Below are 21,661 nucleotides of genomic sequence, written 5' to 3' on the forward strand. Positions count from 1 at the left end.
AGGAAGCAAATGGGCCAGTAGCATTTAATGCATCAACTGTTCATTAATTACTGCACTGTGGTTGTCATACTAACTCACCAGGTGTATTTGGTGGAAAACCTGGAAGGGACGATGGCCCATTGACACCAGGAAGAAGCACTGGTGGGAGACCAGATATTCCTGGGTAGGCAGTTGGCAGGCTAAGGCCATGAAGTGCATTATTGTCCACTGCAGGTTGCTGCTGGGCTGACAAGTTGAGTACATCGGTTGCCTTCTTCAAACGGTCAAGTTCTTGTTGAGCCATAAGCTGGCGGACAGTGGTAGGTGCAAGATAGTCTTTTTCTCGATCAACCTGGTTGCCCAGGGTTTCTTGCACTTTTGCAATGTGCTGCTTTGAGAAGATATGATCACGAATCGAAAGTCTGGCTGTATACTTCACGCAACATAATGTACACTCAGGCCTCGGCCCATCTGGGGAGCCCTGGCTTATCATGAATGGCTTCCCAATGTTTATTTTGAACTTCTTTTCTTTTGCACGGGCATTCTGGAACCAGACTTGAACAACACGTTTCGGGAGTCCTATTTCATTGCCCAGCATTTCACACTCTTGCATAGTAGGTGTGCGGTAGTCACTGAAGCAAGCCTTTAGAACTTTTAGCTGTAAGTTGCTCATTTGGGTTCTAAAACGTTTGTGGCCTGGTCTCTCTCCACCAGCTTTTGCAGACTTGAAGGGATTTGTACCTCCAAATGGACTGGGTGAACTTGGATCAGCCAAACTTGAAGTCTCGCTCCTGTCTGCACTATCATCTAGGTCATCATCTCTGGAATAGAAGTAGTCACTGTCTTTGCCAGAGAAACTTAATGCTGGGCTAACCATGTTGAAAGGGATTCTATCTTCATTTATGTCAGAGATATGTGCTAGGCTCATTCTGTTCTCAATCATTTTTTCACCTCCATTTACTGTGAGATTCTCTACTTCATTATTGGTCTCATCTCCAGTTGTAGCATCACTCACAGCTGTGTTAATTGAGGAGGTCTCATCAAAGTCAATTTTGTTGGCATCAAAAGAGGTCTCTGCTGAGCTCAAGTTAAGCCCCTCAAATTCATCACTATGTTCTGCTTTTACGGATGGTAAGCTCAATACATTTTTTAATGCCATCTCAGAAGGTTTAACTGGAGTGGAAGATGCAGTTGGAGGCTCACTGTCATTCATCTCAGTCTTTGTGGTCATTTGTAGGTAGTCAGCAAAATTATACTTATTGGGACTTTGACCTCCTTCATCCTGAGGCATCACTGGACTTGGGGGCAAACTAAAGCCTGCTTGTTTTGCCTCATGCCAGTGTCTTGAGCGAATGTGGCTATCTAGAGCTGACTTGGCCTTGAACAATGCTCTGCAGAAGGGACACTTTTTGTGAGTCTGAGAGTGCCCAACTGCTCTAAATTGTCCCTTCCTCTCTCTGGCTCGGGTGTTCTGAAACCATACTTGGACAACTCTTTTCTTCAGGCCAACTTCACGAGCAATATGATCTAACATCTTTCTTGTTGGGTTTGAATCAAGCAAATATTTATCATATAGGATCTCAAGTTGTTCTGGAGTAATGGTAGTCCTAAGACGTTTATCTCTGTGCTGATCTTCTGCACTATTAGCACCATCTTTTTCATGAGATCCATCCTCTTTTTCCTCTAATTTACGTTTCACAGAGTTAGAGTTCACAGCAAGGCCAGAGTTGCTTGGAGTTGGCATTTGGGATAGGGCTCCAGAGAGGAGTTGCCCAGTCATAAGAGGGTTATTTGGATCAAAGATCATATAGGGCATATCCAGTGGCCTTTCTAAAAACTGTGAGTGTAAGAATTGGTTCTGGGCAGCCAGGAAATGCATGTGCTGGTGCTCCTGCCACAGCTCTACTGTTGGGAAAGCAATTTTGCACTGATCGCAGTGGAACTGTAACATTTGAGGTGGTAGGCTATTGTTAAGAGAGGACAGTGCAATTGAAAGAGGACTCGATGGGACAGTCGTAGACTGGGGCTGGGAATGGGGTCTTGACAATTGTGGTTGAGGTAATTTTTGTGGTGGAGGTTGTGGGGTTGAAGCCTTGGAAGATTTTAACTCATTTAGGTTCTTGGGGGTTTGTAAAGAAGCAATCTCTCCCAGTTTAGTTTTTTCATGGAGTAGCTCAGGTTTGGGTGATGACTTCCCTACATCAGTTCGAGGTGAAGGCATTAAGGGAGAGCTGGAGCCAGAGCTACTTGCTGTTACAACAGAGTTTATTGCTGACTCAGTTGGCTTTACTGAAATTAGCTCATTGTTCTCTGTGAATTCCTCTGAGTGGTTTTCATCTCCAGCTTCATCATCCTCATCTTTGTAGCACTGCTTCTTCTGGTGAGTAATGAGGTCAAAAATTCGGGGGAAAATGACACTGCATTTCTTACATTGGTACTGCATGTTGTTGGTCCTAATGTATCGTTCATTTGTCAGTTCTTTCTTTTCGCTGTCTTTCGTATCTGTTTGGTTCTCATAGCTCTTGCGTGCCTTCTGACGGGCGTTTTGGAACCACACTACAATCACTCGTGTTGGTAGGTTGAGTACCGTTGAGAGCTGCTCAATTTCATCATCCTTGGGGTAAGCATTGGTATCAAAGAAATCTTGGAGTACTCGCAGTTGATAATCTGTGAAACGTGTTCTTGATGACCTTCTGTTCGTCGTAGCATCAGTTCTGTAGTACTCCAGCATGTTCACTTGGGATTCAAGTCTGATATCTTCCAGTGTGGTCATGGGTGGAATGTTAAAATTGTAAGGGGAATCTTTGCTTCTTTGACGTTCTTTGAAGAGTGTATTTCGGAACCAGTGCTTTATGACTTTCTGAGGAAGGCCAGATTTATCTGCCATTTCTTGAATCTGTTCTTCATTGGGAGAATTATTGATGTCAAAATGAGCACGGAGGATTTTAAGCTGATCGTCTGTGATTCTGGTGCGAGGACGCTTGAACTGAGACTGCCGCAGGAAGTTTGGATCCAGTCCCAGTTGTTGTTGACATAACTGTGTGAGGTCAGAAGATAAAGAGTCCATTGTTGGAAGCTGCAGTGCAAGCTGTGGGGGTAGCCCAGGGTGCTGCACTGATTGCATCATCAGTGGTGGGAAAATTGGCAGGTCAAGAGAAACAGGGAGCTGCACTTGAGGTGGTGCAGTGGGAGGTGGAGGCGGCGGTGGTGGTGGTGGTGGAGGCGGTGGTGGCGCTTGTTGAGGAGTTTGTAGAGGTGCAGGAGATGGTGTCTGCGATTTTCCTACAGACGTAGTGGCAGGGACAATGGTCACTGGGGCAGGAGGAGGAGGAGGTGGTGGTGGAGGTGGTGGGGGTGTTTCTGGAGATGCTGGATTTATGGGATACAACTTGTCATATGCCTCCCTGTACTGCTGTGCAAACTTTTCCAGCTCCACGTATGGAAAGAACTGCCCATGCACATGTTCCTGATGGCTTTTGAGAATAAGCATGTTGGAGAAGAACTTTCCACACAGCCCACACTCCAGTTTGTCACTCAACTCTTCCTCTCTATTTTTTTTCTGGGTTTTCTGTCTATTTTCATTGTACTGTATAACTAATTCAAAGCCAAAGTTCTCAAGTAGTGCTTTTGCAGCATTACCTCTAGCCCCCGAGATGATGCGTGGTGGAGGAATTAGAGGTTCTGAAAATTTAGGCTTTCTTGAATCTTTAGTGTCTTTTGCACTGTCAATATCTTTAGCTATATCCAGCTTTGCTTTGCTCTCCTGCTTTTCTAGGTGCTCTTCAGCATCTCTGGACATTTGAATCTCAGACAGGGCAATGTGGTTTGACTCAATTTTTGGCTTGTGACTCTGCTGCTGTGCTTTGTGCTGCTGCATTTGAGACTGGGAGGCCTGCTGCTGAGCTTGCTGCTGAGAAAGTTGAAACTGTTGCTGTTGGCCCAGCTGATGCTGTTGCTGCATCTGCTGCTTCAGATCTTCCAGGAATGATCCAGTCATACCAGGCATCCCAAATGCAGCTGAATGCAATGCTAGTTCAGGGCTGATGTTAAATTCAGCACCAGGGATATAGAATGGGAAGAGGAACTGGGGCTGCTGGAATTGTAGTAGGGCCTCTGGTGTCACTGGGAAGTGTGGGAAGAAAGCTGGATTCAGAAACTGTGGCTGAAAGAATGCAGCTTGCTGTTGGAGCTCATGCTGCAGTTGCATCTGAAGCTGTGCTGGTGACTGGGTTGGTGGATGGGTAGACTGCACATGGATGTGATCAGTAGTTTGTTTCATGGCAACTTCTTTGGCATCTACAGTGTTTTCTTTGTTAGAGGGTACTGGTGCATTTGCAGAATCTGCATTTCCCTGATTGAGTGGAACAGGGCTTTTAGATGTAGTACTTCCACTGCTACCACCCCCAGTACTAGTACTACTCTCCATTTTGGCGGTTCGTGCTTTTGTCTGATGAAGTACAGACCTCATGTGAATCTCCAGGGTTGAGCTTTGGCTATAAGCAACATTACATATATTGCATTTGTATGGTTTGTTGTCAACACTGTTGCTGGTCTCCTGGGGAACTGGGCTTGAGGCCTCTTGGATTACTTTCTTTAGCTTATGCAAATGTGAGACAGAATTGTAGTGAACAAGTAGAATGTTCTTTTGGGTGAATGACTCCTTGCATACTGTGCATTTGTATGGACGAGAGGGGTCTAAAAACTTTTCCATGGTGAAATTTGGACCTTTCCTAAAAGGCAAGGTCCGCTTTGGCTCTGAGCCCATGTCATCAACCAAGGAGCTGCTGTCACTTCCAGTTGGACTGGCCTTCCCTTCTTGGTCAAGTTCCTCATCTCTGTCTAATTCATGCTCAAAGGCTTGTACATCTTCCAGAGCCCGCATCTCACTTTCAGCAATGTCGCCATTTAGGGGCAGGTTCCCACAGAGTTGCTGTACTTCTGATTCAGTCAGCTCAGGGTGACCAGTCTCCAAATGCTTTCGAAGGGCAAGGAAAGTCCTGAAGCTGCGCTGGCACAGACTGCACATTGTGGCTGCACGGATGGCATGGTACTGGGAATGTATCTCAAGCTTCTGCATAGTCTTGAAAGCCAGGCTACAATGGTTGCATCTGTATTTGTAGACGTGGCGATCAGAGACTGAGAGCTGCTGCCGCTTCTGTAGATCACTTAGATGCTCCTGCAGGGAATCTGGGCTCTTCCTGTCTTGACCACTTGCTTTCTTCCAGTCAGGGGCCTCGGCAGCCTCTTTTGGTGGTTTGAGCTCCTCACTGGCAAGTTCAACCTCACTTTTGTCTTGGCCTATGCTGTTTTTCAAATCCTTAGAGCTATTTCCTGTTGAAATTCAGAAAAAGGAAAGATTTCTTTTATTTATAAAAGACTATTATTATGACTTTTCTAAGGAATCCTCTGAAATGCCATTCATACATTTCAGATGACACTGTGGCTGCATAAATATGCTTACCCATGGGTTTTCCAGATCCCTCAGGGATAACAGCTGAAGAATCCATCAAAGATGGGACTTTGTCTTGTAATGATGTAGACAGCAAGGAATTGGGCACTGTAACATCTTGGCCCGCAACCTGAAGAAAAAAAAAATACATCAGTCTCTTAACAGATTCCAATGACCATAAGATAAACAATAACCATAAATATTAATCCAAATAACAGATCTATAAAAATAAAAAAAGTAGATTATTAAGTAGATTTATACTTTCTAAAGATATTTTTCAAAATTGCTCTTTTTGGTTTTATAGGAGGAGAACTTTCAAGTTTATAACACGCTTTGGAGAATACGCTAGGCCTGGGAAATGCTTATTCAAGTTATTTCCTACCAGCCCTGACAGAGTATGATCTAGTTAGTAAGGCTGACAGCTTAGGAATGTTTTTTTTTATTATTTGTATTTAAAGGAAATTAATGCTGCACATACTGTCATAATTAACTTCTCCACACAGTCTGGAGCCACGCTATGGAGGTGGGTGAGATGCAGCTGCAAATGAATCTTGTTGCTGAGGACATCCTGACATAAGGGGCAGCTGATAATGGGCTGCATGGAATGCTGTGACATGATGTGCAGCTGTAAACGGTTTGCATCCTTGTTACTGTAATTACAGTATGGGCACTGCTGCACCTGAAAAGACAGAATTCATCATAGTATTGCCATGCATTACAGCACTGCTTCGACTGTTTATACATGAGTGACATTGCAACATGATGCCAAAGGAAAATCTAATTCCAAACAAAACAAGACTCCAAATGTCTATAAAATCGAATTTCCTCCAATTCACTTTAGTTTTCATTTCATGTAACTTAATTAAAAACCTAACTAAGTAAATTAACTAACGTGAATGTCTGGAATTTCTAATCAGAAAATTACAAAGGATGTTGATATTAACCATTTCAGACTATGCTTGGTCCTCATTACATGAAGTACATTTAAACTGCAACTTCTCACTGCCTGTTTTAATATAGTCCTTTCAGAAAAGGTTCAGTAAGCCCTGTATCAGACAGACAGTGCTTTTTATATAATTAAAAAGTGAATGAATATAATCTAATCCAAGAATTTAATTAATAAATAAGTCTCAGTCTTGTTATTAAGTCCCATTTTTGCAAACAGATCAAAGTAACTAACCTGTTCATTGGACAGCGTCTTCTCTTCCGCTGATTTGGGCCTCTTGGGTGGAGTGTCATTTTCTTTCTCCTGCTGAAGCGACCGCTTCCCTGCTGTAGCAGTCCCCAGGGTTTCCTTAGCCAGTGTATTAATTCCTGTGAATAAACAGATAGGATATCTTCTGTCACAAGCTTATTCTGGACTCCTGCTGCTGAAAATCTCCTGACAGACCCTCACTTTAATAAGACTGCACATTTAAGTAACATAAGCTTATTGTTAGGAATGTAGATCTGATAAAAGGTTATTGGGGCGACCCACATTATGTGAGACTGAGATTATGTAGCAAATGAAATGGACATCATATATTTAATAAGAAAAAAAGTTTTCAAAAAGCAGAAATTATAGAAGAATTTAAATTGAATTACACCGCAGACAAATTGTGTTTATTGATTTTGAGCATGAATACTAGAGGATCCAGCAAAAAAAAAAAAAAATCTATATTCACAAAAGCAACCGAATGAAGATATTCGCAAATAAATAGAGGTTTGTATTCATTGTTATTGCTTTGCAGGTCACGGTACCATTATGCAGTTCATTTGGGGGATACAGACAGCCAAATCACCATTCCCAGCATCCCCCTGAATATCCATGCCACACACTCTGTATTAGAGGGGGTTGCCATGTTATTTCCATTTCAGCTGAGCTCAGTTCAGCAAATCAGCCCCCAGATGTATTTAGAGTATGCTGCACAGAGTGATAAATCTTTTATTACCCCTGTATCCTCAGATACAGACAGTGTCCCAGCCTCCTCAGTCAATGCAATTTATCCTCCCGCTGCATATGCAGTGTACAAAGAAAGCACTGCTCGCTGTTCTTCACTCTAATCTGGTCACTCTAGGCTAAATGTGTGTATTACTCTTATGAATCAAAGCTTAGCAAAGCAGTCATCCAAAATGGATGGTGAAAAAGATGTTGGAAAAAAAGGGAAAGAGTATTTTTTCTGCTCTGTATTTATTCAAAGTATATTTCAATATCTCCTGCGTGTTGATGCATTTTAATTCTTGGCATTACAAGGCATTCTACTTATTTTAATGTGGTCTTACATATCAGGAGCCTGACATATTAGCCTGCCAAAGAAAGTGACACAAGAGGGGGGAAAAACACAAGGGCACAATACAAATTTCCAAGAGTATCAAGAGTATGGTCTGCAGTCTCAAATAGCTAGGTAATCTTTTTTTCTCTCCTTGATATCCTTGCTGCTTTTTTTCTGGGGTTGATGTCACATGCATTTCATGACAAACAGAAAACCTAATTTGCAAGGCTCCCCAATCTCATTGCTGTACTGTTTTCTCCCCCCTCTGTTTATTACGAGGATTTCTAATTTTAACTTTCAATTTTCGCCATCTTCCAGTCAATCTGCAACTAAATTGTTTCCCGGGTGAGGAGGCGACTCCTGGACAAGCGGGTGCAGATACATTTCACAATGCAATGAGGCCCCTTCCACTGATTGCCATCATATTGAATGTAAATGTATGGTCTGGGGGCTAATCTGCTCGACATGAGGATTCATCTATATGATTTATTTTCTTAATCAACTCTCAGCTTTCATAAACATTTAAAGTGCACTGCAGATGGACACACTAGACTCTCAGAAATTTATGAAATGCTTTTGCAGCATTTAATATTACCAAACACATTGTCTGCTGTACACAAGGCTTTGCTGAGTAGTCAACTGAATTAACTATTTAAAAAAATTCTAAAGATATATATACATACTCTCTCTCTATAAAATATCTACACACCATTGTCTTTATGTTTTTGTAATATTGTGTCAGGACTCAATGGCTAAACTCTTTGTGTAGTCTGTATCTCACAGTAAATGAGAATGCCCTTTTTCTTTGTCTACAGACACACACACAGTGCAATGAAGCAATAGAGAAAATAATTGTGACACTACAGCCCCCCCTTCTCATCCAAATGACAAATGTCTTTGAGAAGCAGGACCTTGCTTGATTAGATAAATCAAACGGTGATTTATGACAGTCAAGCTGTTTGCATTACAGGGACCAGAGCCGTAGACTGGCCACCCATCTTTATTTACAACTGTCAATTGGATTTTGAAAATCACGCATCCTATGCAAGCCTTCTTTAAACACCTCTGATAATTCAACCAAACGACAAAAACCTTGCTAATGTTATATATCTAATGTCCCTCACTAAGAGAGAGGCCATTTCTAGTCCTGTTAATTTTCAATGTTCTCAAAATGCAATCTAACACGACTAAAATTTCATATAGACAAAAACAGAAGTAGCTCAGCCTTACTTCGAAAAATCAGCAAAATAGTACTGTGCTTATATATGACAAGCTATTTTATTTAAAAACGTATTTCCACTGCAAACGCCAATTACACAGGACTTGTTTGATAAAGGCATCATAAATTTACTTTTCAATTTACTGGTCTTCAGTCCAGCCAGTCTGGCTGAGGTGACAGGGCAATAAATAAAGCAGGACCCTGGGACGCTCCGAGAACTTTAGTGATTTACAAGGACAAGAGGTTAAGGTTACGCATTAGTGTGACCTACAGTTCAGCAGATAACATTTGAATACCACACTCTAAATTCTCGGCTTGCACAGAGCAGCCCCGCTTTCTCTGTGCTCTAGCAAAAAATAAGACATTTGAGTCCATCAGCTTTGCCATCGCACTTCAGACGAGGCGTAAACCGACGGATGTCATATTTGGCAAATCCTACATGACTCTCTGAATTGATTAAGTCAGTAACAGAAATCATAGCTGTAGGGCTTCAATGAAATATGCAAATACTTTTAATTTATTTTAATCAAATATCTAGAAAGACAGAAATTGAATAAATGTTCATTTCTAAGCTGGAAACATGCAAATGCTAATGGTAAATATGCAGAATTTGATCCGTCTTGAATTTTATTTAATTCAGCTGAACTGTTTTAAATTTCATAAGGAGCTGATTTGAAAACAATATTTAATTTCCCTGCTAATTTACAGCAGGTATGCAGAAAATGTTCTTAGCAATAATGACAAGCTAATTTTCATCTTTGCTTGTGTTTGCTGAATTATCCCTTTAGCCTAAAGCCAACACACTGACATGCTTCCATGCTACATCTAAACAGAGCACAAAGTAATCTGGAGTTGATCCAGATTAAGACATTTGCATGGGAAATGCAGTTTGGATTATAATTAATCCACAGTGACACTAGATTAAAATGACAAAATAAATGGGATGTTATGAAAGATGCTGCCTGTGAAGATGAATATTGTGAATATCTCTATGTATAATCTTTAACATGCAGGTGTCTGGTGTTTTAAATGCAAACCCACATTAGGGATTTATTCCTTTGGCCCAAAATCACATTTAACATGTGGGTTCAACAGAGCAACCCATCCTGACCGCTTCTCAAAGTAATGGATTAGAATTTATATATATATATATATATATATATATATATATATATATATATATATATATATATATAAAAATATTTTTTTTTTTTCAAGTTAAATACTGCAGCCTTGAAAAATTAAAACACACCATCGATCACAAAAGTTAGCATGTGTATATTCATATAAAGGTTTAAGAATGCTAGTTTAAGTAGGATCTGCATCTTGACCGCAGCGTTGAATGACGCCGCATGTAATAGGTCATGTAAATGCATTGAGTACGAGCTGCCTCAGACAAGCCTGTCATGGCTATATGGATAAAAGATAAACGACTGGCTAAACTAATAGGCTCTGTCCTGTTTCAGCATTTCCTCTGCTCCATTGAACCCAACATTATGTAGCTAGGTATGGTGTGCATGAAAAGACGCCTAATGTAATATTCATTTCGACCATATATTTCCATCTCATACATAAAAAAGCACATATGAATTCTTATTTGGCAAATCAAATATAACGGAGCCTTAGGTAGTGATGCCAGATGCTAGCTCCAGGGGCTGTTTCCTGATCTCAACACAACGCTGTTTTGTAAGGATTGTTGCCCTTGCTAATGTGCTACCAGTCAGACGTGTACGCAGATCTGCAGTTCGAGGACAATGAGCTCTGATAGGTGGTGCACTGCTTGAATTAAAAAGAAAGGTTACAAAACTATACAGTCGAGCGCTATCTAATCCTATGCTTCTACAAAATTAATATGTCATCAGAGGAATCGCAAGAACAGCAAAGATTAATGAAAGGCGCTTAAAAATTACAAGCGCACAAACTGATTTGATTAAAAAAAATAATCTTGGTGGTCACTGCGGAATATTCTTTGCCTTTATCCACATCTCTGCTATCAGATGGCTATGATTAAAATGGGTCAGCGGGAGGCTACTGATAGCATTCACATGCAACCCACACATGCAGCTGTTAGTAACAGGGAAAGCCCCATTGGAAGAGAACAGAAGAGCAAAACAGGTAGGAGCAGTGTGTGTTAGTGACTAAGTGACACAGGAGAGAGGGTACCAGGGAAAAAGAAAAGACCAAAACTAAAGGTCTTACTGGAGTCCTTCTCTGTTGTGTTGCCTTCTATGGCGTCCTTCTTGCTCGAGACTTTGTCCTCGGCCGCGGCCAATGAGGAGGCTTGTGGTGATTCCTCGCTGTCTTCACCTGGTTCTTCTACAATTGAACACAGGAAGGGCACTTGGTTACCCACTAGAGGTTAGGGCGACTGCTTTTGAATCGTCTGCCATGTTTGGTGTGCGTGTGTGTGTGTGTGTGTGTGTGTGTGTGTGTGTGTTTACAAAATATACCACAAGACATTGGTGCAGTGGGGTCCATCTGGTTTCATTGAACCCGGGACACTCTGAAATATGAATGTTCTTCACACACCTCTCCAGATTGTTAGCACTGGGCAGATTACATGGAAATTTTTCTGTAAGCTCAATCAGCCCCCCCCCTCGTGTTTAATAATTCTGTGTATCTTTGCAGTACTGCCAGTGGATTAATCTGTTTATGCTGTTAGGTGATAGGTCGAGGCCGTGTGCCTCTAATCCCTGAAAGGCCTACTGTTCCCTTTCATCCAGAGAGCATTTGTCTCTCACTGCGCTGATGTCACATTTTAATGAATTTTTAGCAGGCTGAGTAATGCCAGATAACCACTCCTGTCTTTCCCCCTCCACCCCATGCAGCTTCCATCACACGGCACACGACAGGGAAAGAAAGAAAGAGAGAGAGAGAGAGAGACAGAGAGCGAGGGGAAGAAATAAACATATTTCGGAAGACCCCGCGAGAAATGAAATAAATTAGGACAACATGAGGCAGGAAAATGGCGTTCAAAGTGCTGCGCTCATCCATTTTATAAAACCTTAATAACCATATAAATTGACCACGGGGAGGCAAAAAGGTCACTGGTATATTTGCATACAATCACTCAAGTCATTGTTTGGTAAGCAGAGCGACTCTGCGGATACATGATATAATTAACCCTTTAAAACTCCCCACACGGCGCTGGCACCGATGTTTTAAGTGCAATACATTAAGTGGAAATTATATACAGCATGAAATTTTTATGGCAGATGCTGGGAGTGATTGAAAGGAAAAATTGTGCTGCACTCTAGTCCTGATGTTTTATTAATAATATTCTGACAACAGGATGAAATATCTCCTGTCACTGCTGGCAGCCGGCTGCAAAAATTGCTATTTTGGCGCACATGCGGTGACGGTGTGTTCTAATACATCCTGAAACAAAGGCACTGTCTGTGTGTGTGTGTGTGTGTGTGTGTGTATGTTAAGACAGTTGAGGCGTATCTTTAGATGTACATGCCGCATTTCTACAAAAATAAATGGCATAAATTGCAGCGTTTGTGCTTTAGGATAGAAGATGCTGTGGTGTCTTTTCCATGAATATACAGGTTTTTTTTATGTATACACTACTACTACTAAATTCGATAATAATTATAACACATTATAAAGTATTATAAAAAAATATTTTGACTATATATAAATGACTATGCAGAAATGCATCCTCAAAAAATGACTTAAAAATGTCTTTGACTACACTCACTGTAGTCTATTCCATGTTTTTTGTCTGAAAATATAATGTCATTTTGTTTTTAGAAAATATTAAATATAATTACAAAACCCAATTAATTAGCTAATCATACAGTGAATTTGATTGCAATATTTATTCAACCACAATTATCTTGACGCTAAATTTAAAAACTTCTAAGTAAAATAAAAAATAATCTAAAAAATACAGCCATTAAAAATAATTTAACAACATATCACTAAGCTACACGTCAAATGTATACATTTCATTGCATGAAGTATGTCTCTCGCTCTGTGTGCCTCACTTCCTTTCATTTGAAGTGGAGGCAGGACTAGGGGTGTGTGTTATGAGGGAAGGTGGCATTGTGGGGCAAAGGAGCTCTGGACAGAGCTTAAGCCAGTGTCAGGACAGAGGGCTAATCAGAGAGAGAGAGAGAGAGAGAGAGAGAGAGAGAGAGAGAGAGAGAGAGAGAGAGAGAGAGAGAGAGAGTGCTCTGCTTCAGTAGGCAGATGGGGGTTAGGACCAGCTGGATGTCTGTGATCATGACCAGATTTCAGGTCGGTTAATAAAAGAGACACACAAACACACACGCACACTCATACACAAACACCACAGCACAATGTCACACCCTAAGGGTACAGGGGGCAGGCTTTGGCACCTCCCCCTTCTCTCGCCCCCTCTCCTCCTCCCTCCTGCAGCATGAGGCACTCTCTTCAGTCGGCTAGATTTACTGACCCAGTCCCCCTAGCTGGGAAATGAAGTGTCAAAGTGCTAGTGAGCATCTATACCTCGGGGGGGCATCAAATTTTTAAGGCGATCGTGGAATGCATTAATAAAACATGGAGTGTCACGAAAAAGAAAAGGGCGAATTATGAAGGTAGTAACAGAAGGAATAAGAGAAGAAAAGGATGGGTCGCTATCATCTGGGTCTCATCAGACGGCATTTTTTTTCTCTCTTTCCTTCCACTGTCCTTCTCTCTCGCTCCCTCGTCTTTTAGCAGGGTGTTCTGCAGTTTTTCTGGTATGCATTTCAAGAGCGCGAGAAACTCCCAGACATGCTTTCCTATACATCATAGCGGTGTCTGCCCCGCGCCTGACCCTGGCAACAGTTTGAGTAATCTGAATGCTTTACAGAGGCAGCATGTCAGCAGCATTGGAGGGGTGCGAGGGGGGTTCGGCATACTTTCTGCCCATCAAACTTAATCGCAAACAGCAGAGCCATAGACAACTTTTACTGCCCCCGCCATCCCTTTCAAGCGAAACCCACAAACACATCAACCACACATCTCCGACGACTCTCTGTTCGCCAGTCTCCCGTGAGACCTGCTCTGATGTGGGATGATCGGCACGCTGGAGGGAGACCGGGGTCAAGAAGGCGTCGCAATTAAAGCAATGCTGTGTTTTGGCCTCATCAAAATGTACCAGTTCTCTTCGCATAACTACCATACCTACAAAAAGAAAAACAGAAAAGAAACCCATGGAAATGTATAAATTTGACGGCCAACACCTTCTTTTGATTAAAGTGCCGGGTCTGTCCGGTATAGAGAGAGTGTAATGACGGACGTGGAGGGCAGGCTGCTCCATCTCTCTCCTCCTGGGGACTATAACACCTCAGTCCGGTCATTATCCAGCCAGTAAAAGAGACACCCACCGTACACAGCTGTGGGTACCCCCAAAAATGATTGCGCTCATTAAAATGTGTCCCTCACCTCCACCTTAAGACTCACGGTTAATTTATGGATCTCAACAAAGAATAATAAAGAACTCATTGAAGCTAGGTAATCATAAATGGTAGTATTACTTTAAATTAATTAAACCCAGATTGCATTTTTGCAAACTTACAATTTTTATATATATATATATATATATATATATATATATATATATATATATATATGTAATTAAATAATAATAATAATAATAAACTATTAATTTTAAACTAAAAATTAAACTGTTATTATTCGTAATAATAATAAAAAACAAGTTTTCCATATGATTGTCATTTCTTATAATTTTACTGATTTCAGCATTTGTGAAAAAGCAATCTGGCTGTAATTATGATCTCTGGACTGTCTCGTCTTGTTGAGGTGTAAGGAACACTAATTTCCCAGCACACCACAGGTTGGCTCTGAGCTGCCCACGGTTTTCATGATGTCACATTCTTTTGCCCCATGGTTTTCATTTGAGCCGCTCCGTTTTAAAGGAATCTTTGAAACTCGAAACCCTGTACTACTTTGTTAAGGGCCAGTTGTAATACTTTCAGGATAATAAGCTTTACTGACTTGTTGATCCACCTTCCCCCCTACTCAAATCTTTTTTCAAGCTCCCTTCTTTTTCCAAATTTCAGTGTATTTAACAAGCATTTAGATCTTAACCAGATGCCGTTAATGTACCATGTCTAAAATACTAAACATCCACGCGGAGAGCGGGCCCGTTTCCCTTCACAGCGCTGCTGCTGCTGCTGGGAGACACAAGAAAGCTGCTCTGCACATTCACACTGTTGCTGCAGGGACCTGTGGAGACGTCCAAGTAGACTGCGTATTAACCAAAAGGTTTTGTGATAATTGGTGAAAAATGTTCTTGTCTAATATTTTACAGTATGTCATTTTTAAAATCCTTGAATTTCACTGCAAAAAGCCCATTTGTAAGAACATCAAGCAACCATGTATAATAGTGGTCCTTTGGCACTTGTTTGCTAATAATGCAAAGAATATTTCATTTCGAATTTTTGACTAAATAAAGAGTGTTCATTACTTCATACGGTCACTTTTCTCTGAGACAAGCACACTTCCACTGCAGTACACCTTATGCATCAGCAGTCAGAAAATGTCTTTTGTTGCTGTCAGTTACTTTCATCCAAGAAAGTTTTCCTATGCCACCAGCACTCTAAACCATTAATCACCTCCATCAAATGAAGAAACATGATGAAGATTAAAGCTTCTGCTTTTGCTGCACCAACACAAATTTCCCCCTTCATTTCTGCAGACCTCTGTTTCTGCACTCGCCCGCATAAGGGATATTAATGCTTCCAAATAACTAGCATTAAATCTTTTAAAGAATGCATCTTCAAAGGTTTCTACAGACAAACCCCAAACACCTGCATCGTACACAAAAAGGCTTTTTGTGTCCGTGCCATTCGGATAACCTGAGGCATCCGGAGAAAGGAGGCACCGCGGCCGGGCTTACTTTAATATTTGAAAATAATATAAAAAGATTCCTCCTCGTTTCGTTCTCCCCCCTCCCTCCTTGCTCTCGCTCTCTCTCTCCTTTTTTTATCATTCTCCATCCAATATTTATTCAGGACATGATTATAAACATCTGCCCGGGTAGTCATTTCATCTACACAGGAGCCAAAAGGGCTGGAAATTTCACACACGGCCGCCAACATGACCTCGGTTCAGACGGAGCATGGCGTTTTTTTTCCTCCCGCGCACCGCACGGCTTCCTGTCTGTGACGTCTGAAAAGCACTGGGGGCCAGGGTTAATGGCCTTTCCAATCTCTGTGATAAGAATTCATTTTGTTCTATTACCAGCAGTTATCAGAGGAGGCTGCAGCATCACTTCAGCAGGAGGTTCAATCAATGAGAGAACCTAATGAAGTAACCAGCTCTAGATCTATTTTCTTGCTCAACTCTATCAGACGAATAAGACCTATCTGTCACCCCTGTGCAGGTCTGCTCTGGAAACCCAGAAAGCCTCAGCCAAACCCCTGACCGCATAGCGAGGAGACACAGACGACTGAAAAAGCGGTCTGGCATGCATGCAGATTTTTCAAATATACACAGAGAGCTGCATCATCCTTCGAAAAGAAAAGACAGAGGGAAAACCGTGGACTGGAAAGTACCAAAACTGACTACAATAGCAAATTCCATAAGCAAGTTATTATGATCGATCAAAACAGGGGTCATTTACAGGTTACAGTGGCCATGCTAACGTTTGGCGAATTCCTTGAGGGGTTTAGAAACAAAGTTCTCCGTGGCCACATCTAATTAGGCAAAATCTCAGACCACATTTCTGAATGGTAACAGGCCTGACAATAGCCGTGCAGCTCGATCTGCAGCGATGGCTAGGAGATGGCATCCATCGAGGGAAATGAATGAGTATGTGCACTCCCTTCCAACTCTATAAAAACATGCAAAAAATGTCCATTTCATTACTTGCTAAACAATGTCATATGGGCTGCACTGCCCCCTAATAGACCCTGACAAAGGAGTACCAGCAGACATATGCTTTAAATAAATAAGATTACCCTGATAGACAGAGGCCTCTGACAATGTTCCCTGTTCTCTCTCTCTCCCTATTTTTTTCCCCGTGCTTGCCTCCATTTGCCTGATACAGAGAAAATCAGAAGTACAGCAGATGCCCTGCTTTCGGGGGCCCATAAGTCTCTTTAATTGCCTTGAACCTAAAATAAGGGACAGGAAGGCATTCAAACATGAAGTTTTTGCATTAGAGAGATCTTCTGTTTGATTTTACGATAACCCAACACAATTAAAACGCCATAAATGTACTTTATAATTAAGGAGACATTGTTTCTGCATCACAAAAGACAATGAAATTGCCTGCAGGCCTTTAGGAAGTGTCAATGGCAGTTTCACAACATACTAATTGTGGCTTATTGATTGAATTTGAACAAAGTTGTTTTAAAAAAAAAAGAGGAACGATGGGCGAATTATGCTAGGCCCGGGCGGTCCACATACAATTTGAGTCAAAAGAGCGTGATCAATATTTAAATGACTTTCTGCATTGATTTAAAATTAACTTTCAATTAAGACATCTGTTGGACTTTTAACTACAACACTTAGCCATTGAGGAGGAAATAAGGGAACATTTATTGATACTCTTAAACAGCAGTGGCCATTCCGCCATCGATTCAGTCATTTGTGCTGGCATTGGTATGCAGGAGGTTCTAACTCTTTCCTCACAGGCTCCACGCTAACAGCCCCTGGCCCTGGCCTTAGCGGAGGACTTAAATAAATATATAAAGCCCAGACCCATCTCGCCGGACAGACAGAGGGAGATTAACCTTTATCCGGAGCTAAGTCAAAGGCATGTTATCTGTGGAACTGTTTGGTGCTGTAATTACATGGGCTCCATGTTTGAAGCCGATCGAATGGAACTCCTTGTGCTGCGTCGGCAGTCCGGAGGGGGAGAGACATTCTGGCCGACCTAATCAGGTAACAGACACCTTTTGTTTTGGGAGCTCATTGATGGATGAAATCTTTATCTGTAATATTGATCAGCCAGGACTCTAAACTGTCTATCTTGGCTACTGGAAGCTCTAACAAGATTGCCAACTGGAGTATATCAGTTAACATTTAATCAATGACAGTTTAAGACACAGATGCTTTAAAAAGGCAGTGTGTTTTCCTCCTGCTCTGAACGATTAGCGGAGGGATTGCTCAGAATTTATAATCCACCATCCAAGACCAAGGCTTGCGTCCTTGAATGTCAGAATGTCAAAAAGGTAAAGGGTACATGAATAATGAAAAAGAAACCAAACGTTCAAAACGATACCTCCATCCATTTCTATTACACAAACACGCACCTGATTTCGTCGCCATACATCAAACAATGGGGTGGCTAACCACAACCCACACCCCGACTGAGAGAAAAATACATGCATGCGTCGTCTTAGTAAATGTATAATTTTTGCCACCCTTGCAAAATTTTGCAATGTTAGCTGCAATGAGGTGTCAGCAAGCTGAGCACGCAATCCATTAGAATTCCTGTTTAGCTTGTCCGCTGTTTGTGACGTTCACCCCCCAGTCCCTCCCTTCCCGATTCGTCCATTTTCCTTCACCAACAGACTCAGGCCCAATTAGAGTCTGAGCTCGTCACAATGGCTACGGCGGCTGTCACTCACACTCTGACTTCACCGCCCCTGGCCTTTGCGATCATTAGCTATTCATCTTCTTGCCTTAGCCGTCCCTTAAAGGAAAATGTGAGTGGACTAATTATGTAAAACATCAGTGTCAGACAAGACTGAAATTTCTCAGAGAAGGTCTTTTTCATCTCCTGCCTTCTTTAATAACTAGTTTTGCCTGGAAATGTACAAGCAAGATTATCTTGTGTAATGTATAGACAGCACAAATCAAGCATGTGCATGTTTACAGTTTTAACAATCTGTAATCTGTGATGCAGAAAGTAACCGTGGTTACCTGTGATTTGCATCTGATAAGGTGCTTTCAAATGACTAAAAGAGGGATGTCCTTCCCGGGGCTCAGATCAAAGGCACTTCAGTGTGAATGTGGCACCAGAGATCTTTGCTTCCCTCCATGTCGAGTCAGGAAACACAATCGTCAGGCACATATTATGACAGCAGCAATTACACAGAGGTGCATGACACTATTATTGCCATTTGCCGGAGAGTGATTATGCTAATGGTGAGATGTATAGCAGGTGGCACACATGCTGGCAGCTGCCAGCCAGAAACACGCACACACGCGTGGAGCCCTCCCCTTACACACGCTCTCGCTGCCACCCGTCTTTCTAACAGTATGAACAATGCCTTACAACCAGCCGGTCCCAAGATATGTAATTAGGCCTCACTTTGATTTAACACTTCCTTATCACATCAAAGGCACAGGAATTAATACTGAAGGAGAGGGGGAAAGAGACAGAAAGAGATAGAGAACAAGGGAGAATAAAGGAAAATAATAAAAGCCTGTTTCCACCTCTGAGAAAACAAAAATTGTGAGATAAAGTTTAAATTAACAAAAAATATTCAGAAATATTTTGAAAAACTAGGAGATGCAAAATCAAAATTATGAGTAAAAACTTAAAAGTCACATCAACAAGAGATATTGTTGATATATAAACATAATTTTTTTATATATATATTAATTTAAATTGCGAGATGTTAAGTCAGATTGAGAGATATACATTCAAATTGTTCTATATAAATTCAAATCGCACGATATGAATCTAGATTGCGAGACAAATTTAAATTGTGAGATATACAGTCACAAATATGAAGAAGAAGTCACTCTTCTAAGACATTAAGACATATTGTTTTAACTCTGGGTTGCAAACAAATTTCCACAGGAAATAGATCTGCTTAGATGCTAAGAAGACGTAGAAGAGTGGCCTTGCATTTTTCCAAAAGTAGGCACACAGCACAGTTCAGTTTTTGTTTCTCTTCTTCTCTCCAATCGTGCAAGCTTTTTACAAAAGTTACTACAATACTGTATATGCGGTTTTTAGATATAAAAGGTGTTGAAGTATGTGTGTGTTTAGCAGGCTTTAGCATAACAGGGTGCTGTGGCTCTAGTAGCCCTGTGTGTTTTAAATTCCTTCGGCCGGGTTACTGAAACGGAATCCCCCCGCTCTGCCGGCACACTCTGGTGAAGGGGGAAGCCCTCTCCTCATCCCTGCATGGATCCTGCCTCTACATGAAAGCCCCGGAGATCCCCGCCAACAAAAATCAATGTATGGATGTTCAGAGCAGTTTTCAAGGTTTTGTAAGACAAATCTTCGGAGCATGAGCTGGTTTAGTGCTATCGAGCCGAGCTTCGATCAGCCTGCCCCGGTGAATAATACGAGAGGGCCTTGCTCACTTTACCAGCCTGTGAAATGAAGACAGGGTGCCAGCCGGCCAGCCGGCAAGCCACTTCCCTTAAAGGAATGTAACCTGAGTAACTCCCCCCTCCACAAATAACCTCCCTTAATCTAATGTCAGATACCGCCTCCAAAAGCCGATCCCAGATCAGGCTGCGGTGAGGCATGGGAGTTATCGCTTGCTCGGGGCTGCATCCTCACAGAGCCCTTTGTATCTAGTGCACATTCTTCCCCTAATTAGAAGAGATGGGTGATTATACCTTTAAAAGGAGACTACTGTTTGCAATTGTCATTGGAGGCAGGAAGTCGGTCATCACATGGCTCGCTTGACGAGCAAATAAATTAGATTAATAAAAAGCACCCACATAACATTTTATAACCTGGGGTAAAAGACAAAAAAAAAACAAGTTTAAGCAAAATTACACTGACAAACAGTAATTAAAATAATACAACATGACATACTTCATAAGGAGCTCTCTTAGCGGCTTTGTTGACATAGCTACAGGGAAGACGGCACTGCATATGTTTGTCTTTTCTCTCATTTTTAGGTAATTAACTCTGCCATTGTTTTTAAGGCAATTACACATCAGTTTCTATTAGTGTGTCCCAATGATTTGGTCTAGCAAGGACTATATAGTGTGCAGTAACCTAGTATAGGTTGCATATATTGAGAACTGGGAAGGTGGATAAACAAGTCTAAAAAGTTTTATGTAGTTTACAAAGCGCTTTTCATTGAGAATCACATATGAACGCAAAGGCAGACTTTTTTTTGCGTGTGTGAGTGAGTGTGGTGTTGGGGTAAAGGACAGCATTGCTAGCCGACAGGTTTCAATTTCACATCCTCGATTATCTCACCCCCAATTCCATGCATGCCTAAATCTAAAAAATCTCATCCAGTGACTCCATACAAACTCGTTCCCCTCCAAACGCCTTTTACACACACGCGCGCTTCCCAAGAAGCCCCATCTCTCCAAGCTTAAATAGCAGAAAATTGCTCTGCTTTTCCGTGGTCTACCTCCTCATTCCTATCAGCCCAAGTGGGAACAAAAGGCTCGAATTCACTGGCCTGTGAGACCTGCTGATGGGTCGGGAGATGGGTTGCAGTTTGGTGCCGTTGATGCACTGCTGACCGACAAGCCGGATGATGGAAGACGGGGATTTGCGAGCCTACCAGGTCCCCATTTTGTCCCCAACGCACAAATCAGACACCACACTCGCACCCGCTGAGACTATTAGGCTCAAAATAACATGTGAGGCAGGAAACAATGCTTGATTTCATTATGGAAAACAGAACAATGGCTATAAATGTCTTAGTGTAATATATCTTGGTTTAAACCCAGGCCAAAGACAAGACCGCTAATATAAGAGGAACTGCTCCAGTGACAGCAAAAGGGCCTTGTGTAAATTTACAGTGATGGCAGAGAAAGAACAGGCCTCTCTTAGCCTCTTTTTCTTCCATTCTCCCTCCCGTTTTTTTGCAGGAGAGTTATTATAGGATGATAAAAGCAACAACA

General features: G+C 41.7%; 1 protein-coding gene across 1 annotated transcript in view; it reads right to left on the reverse strand.

Annotated features, from left to right (window-relative positions):
• LOC113042438 (zinc finger homeobox protein 4-like) overlaps window positions 1-21,661 on the reverse strand; it is a 75,448-nt gene that overhangs the window by 4,605 nt on the left and 49,182 nt on the right. Inside the window, 5 exon segments of the mRNA XM_026201304.1 lie at window positions 79-5,310; window positions 5,441-5,558; window positions 5,907-6,107; window positions 6,609-6,742; window positions 11,099-11,215. Of these exon segments, the coding sequence (XP_026057089.1) occupies window positions 79-5,310; window positions 5,441-5,558; window positions 5,907-6,107; window positions 6,609-6,742; window positions 11,099-11,215 (5,802 nt within the window).

This window comes from Carassius auratus, chromosome 24 (genome assembly GCF_003368295.1).
Source record: "Carassius auratus strain Wakin chromosome 24, ASM336829v1, whole genome shotgun sequence".
NCBI lineage: Eukaryota > Metazoa > Chordata > Actinopteri > Cypriniformes > Cyprinidae > Carassius > Carassius auratus.